At 33.0% G+C, this 10,875-nt stretch overlaps 2 protein-coding genes across 2 annotated transcripts; both read right to left on the bottom strand.

Moving 5' to 3' along the window:
• Nucleotides 1-4,201: 4,201 nt before the first annotated feature.
• Nucleotides 4,202-8,086, bottom strand: LOC107848500 (bidirectional sugar transporter N3). Its single transcript, XM_016693278.2, has 6 exons — nucleotides 7,708-8,086; nucleotides 7,289-7,325; nucleotides 6,986-7,196; nucleotides 6,679-6,840; nucleotides 6,457-6,576; nucleotides 4,202-4,785 (listed from the first exon to the last, which is right to left on the bottom strand). The coding sequence occupies exons 1-6, from the start codon at nucleotides 7,757-7,759 to the stop codon at nucleotides 4,453-4,455; spliced, it is 915 nt and encodes a 304-aa protein (XP_016548764.2). The 5' UTR covers nucleotides 7,760-8,086; the 3' UTR covers nucleotides 4,202-4,452.
• Nucleotides 8,087-9,214: 1,128 nt separating this feature from the next.
• On the bottom strand, nucleotides 9,215-9,937 carry LOC107846421 (uncharacterized mitochondrial protein AtMg00810-like). Its single transcript, XM_016690822.2, has one exon. The coding sequence runs from the start codon at nucleotides 9,935-9,937 to the stop codon at nucleotides 9,215-9,217; it is 723 nt and encodes a 240-aa protein (XP_016546308.2).
• Between the last annotated feature and the right edge of the window lie 938 nt (nucleotides 9,938-10,875).

Here is a 10,875-nt window from a genome sequence, read left to right as displayed (position 1 = left end):
GGTATGAAGCCTATTTGTGTTATAATGATTTCCTAGGATTGTTTGAGGACGAACAAGATTCTAAGTGTAAGGTGGTAATCTTAGGCATATTTATACGTCTAAGTACAAATATTTATCCATATTTAGACATGTTCTATGAGCTAAAACGTGTTAATTGTATTGTGTTTGAGCTATAATTGTATTCTCTAGATAAAGGACATGATTAGTTGTTACAGGGCTCGATTGTGATAAAATTGGACGTGCTTTGATGCAATAATAAGGAGACTTTGGACTATGGAAGTACTTAGAGTGACATGCTGAAGATGAAGACACTAGAAAAAGGTTCAAAAAGCATGGAATGAAGTAGAGAAGTAAAAATATTATGATAGCAATTTCAAGTAAGGGTCTGCGATAGCCCTGCACCATGGACCCTAGTATCCACGATGGCCCCTGCGATGCGTAAGCTGATTATTCTAGCAAGTCAATTTCTAGTAAGGGTCCGAGATGGCTCCGCGCCGCTGACCCTAGTGTCCGAGATGACCTCCATGATGCAGTGAAGAGTAAAACTCGTGTAAGTTGTGCCCCACTATAAAAGGAAGACTTAAACATAAATTGGATTATCTTGGCATACGTTTAACAAAGGCAAAAATAATTACGAGAGTTCTCTTAAGGTTCTTTGAATTTTCATATTTCAACATTAACTTTGGTATGATTAATTACATTTCTTTGATACTTATTTAGAACATGAGCGGCTAAAAACCCTTGTTTTGGGTTAAGGCTAAGAACATGATGATATTTTGATATTCTTAGGGTGGTTAATGTTGATTTATCGTATGGGTTATTCCTATTCTCTTATTTCTACTATTTTAATGAATAGACACCATTAGAATACATCTATAATCCCTTTGTGAGCCCCAAAAAGAGAATCATAGGGATAGATCGAAGAGTTTAAGGAGCAAATTCGTATTCTTATAAAGAACGAAAAACAGGACGTAGCGGCTAGGATAGGAATATACCTAGAAGCCTTGTTTGGTTCGATTGTAGGAATATAACTTAACGCATCTAAATGGATTATTGCATCCTCGCTCAATGATGTAGTTGTAATGCTCTTTTAGGTAGAAGATTAGAGGATCGGAAGACCATAATCATAATCTAAACCCTGCAAATCAATAACTTAATAATCAACATGACCACGATAAGGATAGAGATTCATATGATTGTTAAGAGTGCCTCAGCCCTAAAATTTCATCTCGTATTATTTACAACCTAGCTTACATTGGTATTTTCATTGTTTTGTTATTAACTTAGTTGTTAAATTATTCATTAAATTGTTTAACCTATTTTAGAACTCTGAAATACTTGAATACATTATTGTCGAAACTGAATTAAATAAATTATTAATCTAGTAGTCCATGTGGGTACGATATCCGATTCTTTGAGTCACTATATTACTTGTACGATTACGTACACTTGTGTGTGTGGTAGGCTACAACAAATGGTTTCTTATTTTTCTCTATGTTATACCTATTAATATAGTTTCGTTCATAGGTAATGAGATTACTTCGTAGTTCTTCGTAGGTCAAATTTTGGAGATCTTCATCTTCTAGAATGGCAGCTTTGGTCTCCTATGCTTTTAGAAGTCTTCTTACAAGTTTTTGAACTTGCAGACTGTGTGGATAGATCATTCCTTATGACTTCAATTCACAAACAATTTTACTGAATCTAGTAAATATTGATTCCACATTTTCATTATCTTTTATCTTGAGGAGCTCGCACTCATTGACCATAGCACTGATTTTTGCCTTTTTGACTTTGGTAGTTCCTTTGTAAGTTACTTCTAATTTGTCCCGCATTTCTTTTGTAGTTTCACAGATTGATATCTTGTCATATTCTTCACCGCTAAGTGCACAAAGATGTAAGCTTATAGCTCTTGCACTAGTTTGAATTACCTCTTATTGTTCCTTGGTGATTTTGAAGTTTTCAAGGTCTTCTACATCAGTACTTCTTGATTCCTTGTCCTTCTATTTTTCTTTGAGTCCTGGAATGGGATTTGGTCCCTTTTTAATAACAACCCATGCCTGGAAATCATCTGATTGAACAAAGATTCTGAATCTATTCTTCTAATAGGAGTAGTGTTGTCCATTGAAATATGATGCTCTTGTGGGGGAGTGACCATCTTGAAGAAGAGCTCCTGGACTTTGATAGTTTGCCATTGTATCTTTGCTCACGTGCGGTTAAGTAACACTTTTAGTGAGACCTGCTCTGATACCAATTGAAATTCAATAGGAGGGGTGAATTAAAAAATTCCTTTAATTCTACTGATAAGCCTTCACAGTCCACTAACCTACAGATCAATGTACTTAACAGACCAGATTACACTTAAATGAATAAGTAAGTAAATAAGTAATTAAAATAAAGACACAAAGATTTGTCCTGGTTCGGAACATCAATGTGGTTCCTACTTCTAGTCCCCTTGGGTTTCAAAGTTTCCTTAGATCTTTTCAAAGAGAGTCGGAGTACAAGTGTAGTGAATAATTTTTTAAGCTTATTTTGATTTTCAGATCTTGTGACGCAGCCTCAGTCGGTATGACTAAGTTGACTTGATCTTACTCTTGAGTAACTATTATAAACTATGAAGTACAAAGCTTTATAGAGACTAAGATTGAGACACAATAAGAATTTCGTTTGAAGTTGCGTGAGTGCTTCGACCTTCAGTCTTTTCTTTTATATCCTTAAGCTGTTTCGGCTTTTTTTCTTCATAAGGAAACCCAAGGGATTTCTTCTTAATCAAGGATTTGAATTGATTCTTTGATTGAGAGATTGCACCATATGGTATGTCTATATCAGATATGTTCATAGGTGTAGCCTTCTTTTCACAGCTATATATGTTCATATCAGATATGTCCATGTAAAGGGTGTGATCTTCTTTCCTTTTTTCTTTTTCGTGAGAGATGTTGTAGTGATTGCTTTGTCAGTCATTTGCCTTATATTTGGGGATCTGATAAGATCCATGATTAATGTTATTTCCAAGTTCAGCATCGGCTCCTTTGTGAGTGGATGCTTATTTCCTTTGCGAGATATTCTTGAAAATCCTAGGTTGATTCCTTAGGTATCCTTTTAGATGCCATTGTATCTTCTGTGTATCCTACAAGATATTTGTTTATCAGTTCGTCGTTATTAAAACATACTTTGTGAATATGGGGCTAACACACTCTAGGTCCCCATAATATTGTTTCTAGCCCCATTCTCTTTAGTTGATAGTAATTTTTTTAAGATATTTGTTAGTTAGGTAGTTTAAAACAGAAATCTCAAACTCTATAATACAAAATTGTTAGAACAAATTGTAATCTTAGCGGTATTGCATAGTTATAGCTAACATTAGTTTTCTATGATATATAGAGAGAGAGATTGAGATTATTGATTGCTAGAAGCCAAATTCCTTAGGTATTGTCCATTCAACTTCTCAAATACATGGGGCAGTGAAAGAAGGCCAAACACTAAATTATGATTTATTTTGGCTGACGTGCCACCTCTGCCATTCTTTTTATTTGATGTGCAGGAACAAGCCAACAATGCTTGTCTTGTAAGCAAGAGTTTCAGTTTTCAATTTCATTAATGTGACTAATACCCTGGCTACTTGAAACTAGCTAATATACGTGGCTACTTTTCTTCTCACTCTTTTGTCTAATCTTTCTCGGGTCAGGACCGAGTCCCCGGTGTAATAGTGTGAAGACAGTACTACGATCTGGAACGCAATAACAAATTTAGAGTTGTCTTTGTTTGGTTCTACTACGTGCTAAACTTGTGCTCTAGCAAGTACAACAAGTTTTCTGTTCCACACATCTAATTTATTTATTGTTTACCTGTGTCTCTTTAATAAGATAAAAGAATAAATCCAAGACAGGAAGTAGAAACAGAAGGGTAAGCTTCAAGAAAAAGATGAGATGATATGGGCAATAAGCTAAAAGTAGACCTTGAAGCCAGGAGAATGAGAGGGTTCCATAGTGTCTCGAAATTTGAATTGAGAGAGAAATCTATACCAAACAAATAGTGGAGAGAAAGGTTGATGATACAGCCGGGCTTATACAATTTGATTTTGATATCGTGTGAAAAGATTTTAACGACTAACCTAAAACCTTAAAGAAATTAGTGGTGCAACATTATAATTCCATTTGGAAATTTTCTCGCAAACATTTAATGATTAATATTTACACTGGCTAGATTAGAAAGAAAAAGAAACTGTGGATTGAAATGTAAATAATATAAATAATATATCGGCCTTTTGATTCATACAATTTCTCTTTTCCTCTTTTTACAGAGAAATGGAAATGAGATGTGGTAGGGATATATATATATATATATATATATATATCAATTATAAATAGTTTCTTTTTTAAAAGAAGAAGAAGAAACATACAAGCAGATAGGGCAGTAAAACGATAAAATAATCAAAGATTAATTAAGGAGTGAAGCTCATGCAGCACACACGACAAGCACTGGTGTTTGAAGGGACTGGAAGTTGTTCACTTGAGCCAGGTCGCCGCCCGGAAGTTCTTCATTCTCTTGGTCGTTTGCCATGGGTACTAGGCTTGCGATGCTCTCCCTGTTTTGTTCCTGATCGTGGGGCTTCTTTATCATGTCCTCGGAGTTAAGAGGATGTATTTGTTCTGAGTTTCCAACCGTGACCATATTTATTACATGCTCCGGCACTTTTTTCTCTAATTCTGCTGCTGGCTTCACGAATCGGTACATTCCATACAGCGACATCTGAATCATTCCCAGGAAGAAACCCAATACATTCGGCAGCTGTAGAAAGTTTAACAAATTACGTACTATTAATTAATTTCTCCAAATAAATTAATGACCAGTTAAAAAATACATCTTCCACTCCTTTTTAGAAATTGTTTCCTCATTCTTTTGAGTTAATTTAACTAAATTTCAAAATTAAATTAGTTTAGTTATTTCAAATTTAAATTTAGATATTTAAAAACTACTTGAAAAATATTATATAATTTTTCTTTTTTCATTTTGCTTAATAAATACATATTAAGATATTAACTAAAAATTATAACGTTTAACTAAAAATATGGAGCAATTAAAAAAGGAACGGAGCTAGCATCTCAATCATCTAATCATACAGTGTCTCGTTGTCCTTTTTCTTCTTTTGAGGAGCCTTTTGGAGTATGAGAACTAAAAAAAAACAATTGGTACGATAACAGTTAACAAAAGCTTATTTTTTAATTAAAAAAAATAAAAATTACTATAACATATTTAGTACTCTCTTCTTTCATTCAAGATCTTTACTTGTCCAATTTTTTTATTGACATATGATAATTTATCATATTATCTTTTGAATATAATGAATTTAATGCTTTATGAAATAATGATGAATCCTTTTAATGTTAAGAGTAAAATGTGTAGCAATAAATAAATTATCTATTGTTTTTATAAATTAAACAAATACTATTGGACATTTCAAAATAAAAAAATGTACAAGTAAAAATAAATGGAGTACTACTAACTATACAATAATAATAAATTTTGACAATAAGTGATAATTAAAAAAAAATATTATAATATAAAATATCTCAAAATGAAATATACTGAAATCATTTTTAAGAATATTTTCTACGAACCCGTTACTTTAGTTTGGTTGAATCCTACTATGACCAATTTATGTCGAACAATAAATGTACGAATATCAAGTTGTTCGTAAATAATAAAGACACAACATGTTCATGTTCGAAATTTGTGGTTCTTTTTTGTCGCCTTGTAAGTAGGTTGGTTTTAGTTACGTTGTGTAACTAGCACGTAACCAAATATTGTTCATTGTATCAGAGAATTCCCTCTATTTTATTTTAATTGACGCCTACATTAAAAATAAATATTTTAATTTAATTATCTAATTTTATAAATTAAGAGAAACCTTTATTATTATTTTTTATACTGCTTTTAATATTAAATGACTATCAAAAATAGCATAATCTAATTTAGAGTTTTTAGCAAATCATTAATAAGGTCAGTTTAATAAAATATAGTGTAATTAAAGCTTTCTTAAAAGATGTATGAAGTCAACAAAACCAAGTAAAATGAAACAGAAAGAGTATATGTACATCCTCCATTCACTTTTACTTGTTCACTACTCCAAAATTAGATTTTGATTTTTACTTGTTACTATTAACATATTGAGAAAACATTATTATTTTTCTTTCATGTTTTACCCTTTAACATTAATTATTTATGCTCTAAATTATTTTTTAAAACTTTAATACTGAACAACAATGAATTTATACCAAATAGAAACAACAATGAATAGGGTATTGGCATCATAAAATAGTTGTGTATGTCATCATTGTATTTTAACGAGTGTATCAAAATTAAATGTAATAAGCAAAAGTGAACAGAAGAGTAAATGTAATAAGTAAAAGTGAACGAAAGAGTAGTAATTTATGTAGAGCATGTGGTACAAATACTTACTGCAATACACAAGTCCTTTAGTAGGAGACCATAGGCAAACCACATGATAGCGCTCAAAGTAAGAAAGAAAGAGAGGGTGAAGGGCATGAATTCCACACTCTTTGTCCGAACTACTTGAAACTGTATAAAAGAACATAAGAATTGGAACTTGTAATTAATTAATTAATTATAGGAAAAAACTTTGAAATGGCGTTATTAGTATAGTTTGTCAAGTCATCTTACCACAATGCTAAGAGGTGCTGCAAAAACAGCCACTGCTACGGTTACACAAATCCAACCCGCAACTTGTACTCTACTGGCTCCGTTCAAAGGGAATAAAGTAACTAGAAATATCAATGAGTACAATCCTCCGATCAATGATACCAAAAGCTTCACCGTCTGTCTCTGTTCAATTTGCGTATTCAGAACATCAAACTATATATGTAACACTTTCGTAATTCCCTATTATTTAACCAAAATAAAAAAATCCTGCACCACCATATTACGTCAAAATCGAACTGCACTCTCGTGATAATTTGGCAGTGCTTACCCTAGCTTCTTTGGATGCGTAGAGGATGAAAATGGAGATGTAAATGGTCTCGACAACGCAACCGAATGAGTTGATGGAGACTAGAAGAATCGCATTTTTCTTGATAAATGCATAATACATCCACAACATGGACGAAAATAGTGCTACCACGTATGGCACTGATTGAAAACCCATGGTGGATTTTTCTTTACAGATTCGGCGGAATGCTGGCCTGCAACATCAATATAACTCAATATAAGTGTCTGTCTAAGAAAAATAATACAGTATTCTCTTTGTTAGAACTAAAGAAAGGTGATTACTTACACTGGAGCTAAGAAGACCAATATGGAGATAATGTTTCCTGTAATATACAAAGGAAAAAATAAAAAGGGTTAGTGCTTTCAAGATATGTGGAGTTGATGCTACTGCCCATGAATACTCTATATGTAATTAACAACTTTGTGGATCGGATCAACTACATTGTATCCATACGTCGGCAATTAAAATGGACGAAAATCAGGTACCAGGAAGGTTTATCACGCAATACATTCATGAGAATACATATGCACGGACAATGTGAATATATTTTAGACTAGGATGGAAGTAACTAAAGTTTGGTTACAAGAAAAGTGACCAAGGCGTTTCGGCACCAACTTTTTGAGCAAGCAAACAATTAACAAAAGAGATGAAATTATTGAAAAAATGGAAACAGACATGTAAAGCTTAAAATTACTATAGCATACCTAAGACTCCGAACACAAAGAGCCATGGATGGTGGAGGTCAAATATGGCCATGTATTGTTAGGATAGTAAATGATACAAATATTAATATATGCAAGGAAGTTAAAAGTTTCCTTTCGAAAGAATGTCAATGTCTCTTGAGAACCCTTTTGCTCTTTCTCTTCTCTAAGAAAACAGAACCAAAATCCCACAATTTCATGCAAAGGGGGAGAGAGAGAATTTATAACGGGGCAAAGTGTTGTTTGCCCATACAAAACAATCATCTTCGTTGCATGACAAGTGGACGCTTAGTAGGTGGCGTACGATAAAATCACACCCAAAACAATGGATCCTCAGCCTCACGTGCTCTCCGTATGCGTGCCAATCATACCATTTAACTACTACTCAAATTAACAAAATAATTAAATTTGGCTTCTAAACCTATTCCAGTTCAACAGGAATATACATCTTCTTTTAGTTGTTCCTCTTTTTTTAAATATTTATATCAAATTAATTTATTTTTTTTAATAAAATGAAAAAAATATTATTATTTTCTTCCAATCGTACCTCTTTCATTAAATGACTAAACAAACTATATATATTCAAATTTATATTTTCAAACCAACATTAATAAAACTAATTTGGTAAAATAAACTTCTAAAAGAATTTTCTTAAGAGGAGTGTCAAATTAATAAAGATCAACTATTTTGAAATGAAGAGAGTACTACACATGATTAGGTTTAGGCAAAGCTCATTCCTTTTAGGTAGGAGCTGTTATTGTACTGTTAGAGAAATTATTAAACCCCACACGTTTTTCTATTTTAGGCTTTTGATTCATATTCAATCAATTGATTTTAGCTAGGCTCTTGATTGATCGCACTTAAACAATCAATTACGTCTCACTTCCAAACTAATTGAGGAAGTACTATATTTTAGGATAATAGACTGCAAAAGACTTAAAAGAACAGAGGCTGAAAGTAAGAGGACTCAATATATGTTGAAACTCAACTTTTTTGTATCTTAAAAACAACTGAAGACAAGTCTTTATATAGACTTACAAAACAAACAAATCACTAAGTCACTAAGTTAACAACTACTCCACTAACTAAGCAACAACTATCCACTATCAGTTAACTAAAACATACTGCAGCATCACTGGTAACAGTTCAAGAAAATGGAAACTACTAACAAATTAAATTTGATCAGATCATACATTGAATTAGTCTTAAATACTCCCCTTTAATTCAAAGTTACAGAAGCAAAGCCCTCAAATAAATAAACTTGTCTGCTGCTAAAGACTTCGTCAGTATATCAGCTAATTTGCTTATGAGTGCTGCAATGTTTCACTATTATTTCCTCTTTTGCTACCAAATCGCGAATGAAAAGGAAGTAGATGTCAATGTTCTTAGTTTTGCTATGAAAACTTGGATTCTTTGTCATAGCAATCGATGCTTTATTATCACAATATATCTCTGTTGCACTTTCTTACTTATGCTAAAGTTCTGCTAACACCCTTTTAATCCAGATGGCTTAACAAGATGCTGAAGTTCCTGCAATGTACTCAGCTTTTAAGGTTGACAACGTTGTTGTAGCTTGCTTCTTTGAGCTCCAAGTCACCACACCTGAACCTAGAGTGAAAACATGAGCTGAAATGCTCTGTCTATCATCCAACAAACCAACATAGTCACTATCAGTAAATCTACATAATCTAAAATTGGAAACTTGTGAATACCAAATACCATAGTCCATAGTTCCAGCGATATAACGCAGAACCCTTTTTGCTGCTCCAAAATAAACCTTTGAAGGTTGTTGCATGAACCTGGAAATGACACCAACAGAGAATGCAATATCGGGGCGAGTGTGGGTTAGGTAAATCAAACCTCCAACTAAACTTCTGAAACTTCTAGCATCATCCATCTCTGCTCCATCATTAAGCTGTAATTTTTTACCAACATTCATAGGTATAGCTGCAGGCTTGCAATTAAGCAAACCAAATTTAATGAGAAGGTCCTTGGCATATTTCCTTTGTGATAGAAATATTCCATCTTCATCTTGATGGACTTCAAGGCTAAGAAAGTAATGTAATAAACCCATATCTGACATCTCAAACTCATTCATCATTTGCGACTTGAATTCATCCACAAGAGAAATAAAAGAGCTAGTATAAATGATATCATCAACGTAAAGGCAAACAATAATGAAATCAGTACCTTTCTTCTTTACATACAATGTGGGTTCATTCTTACTTCTCATATATTCCTTTGTCTGAAAATACCATCGATTTTGCTATACCATGCTTGAGGGGGTTGCTTCAAACCATATAATGACTTTTTAGCTTGTAGACCTTTGTTTCATCGTCCTTCTTTATGAAATCTTCTAGTTGTATTATATAGACCTCTTCTTGTAAGTCTTCATTGAGAAATACCGACTTGACATTAAATTGATAAATTAGTCAATGTGACTGCGCAGCCAATGCTAGAACAAGTCTAACAGTTTCAAACTGAGCAACTTGAGAAAATGTTTCTTCAAAATTAATACTATATTGTTGCGCATATCTTTTTGCCACAAGACGAGCTTTATTCTTCTGTAGGCTCCCATCCGCTTCAAACTTTATCTTGAAAACCCACTTCAAATCGATTGCATTTTTGTATTTTGATTATTTCACCATCTCCCATGTGCCATTTTTTTCAAGAGAATTTATCTCTTCTAGCATCGCACTCCGTCACTCTTCCTTTTCAACTGCTTATCCATAATGTGTAGGATCTGAAACAACAAACGAAAATTAAAAAGATGTAAACATGTCATTGGCATATTTGGTATTCGGCTTTGTAAGCCTTATTGATCTTCTTAATGGAATTGGCTCATCTGTAGACTCTTCAAGAGTTGTGGATGAAGAGTTTTTGCTCGGTGAAGCTGAAGAAGATGAATTTGGGGAATTTGTAGTAGAACTCATTGTTGTAGCTGTAGCATTTAGCTTTTGAATTCCATCAAAAGTGATTCCAGTTAGTATAAAAATCTTCTCTTGCATCTTACCATTGCTTCCACTCCAATTTCAGCTTGTCGTTTCATCAAATACTAACCCCTTCTGATTAAAATCTTTCTACTAAGGGGGTTATACAATCTATATGCTTTGGATTGTATATAATAACCAATAAAAATCCACTTTTCAGATTTTTCATCCAACTTATGAC

Source organism: Capsicum annuum, chromosome 11, assembly GCF_002878395.1.
Source record: "Capsicum annuum cultivar UCD-10X-F1 chromosome 11, UCD10Xv1.1, whole genome shotgun sequence".
Taxonomy (NCBI): Eukaryota; Viridiplantae; Streptophyta; class Magnoliopsida; order Solanales; family Solanaceae; genus Capsicum; species Capsicum annuum.
This window is presented reverse-complemented; position numbering and strand designations above follow the sequence as displayed.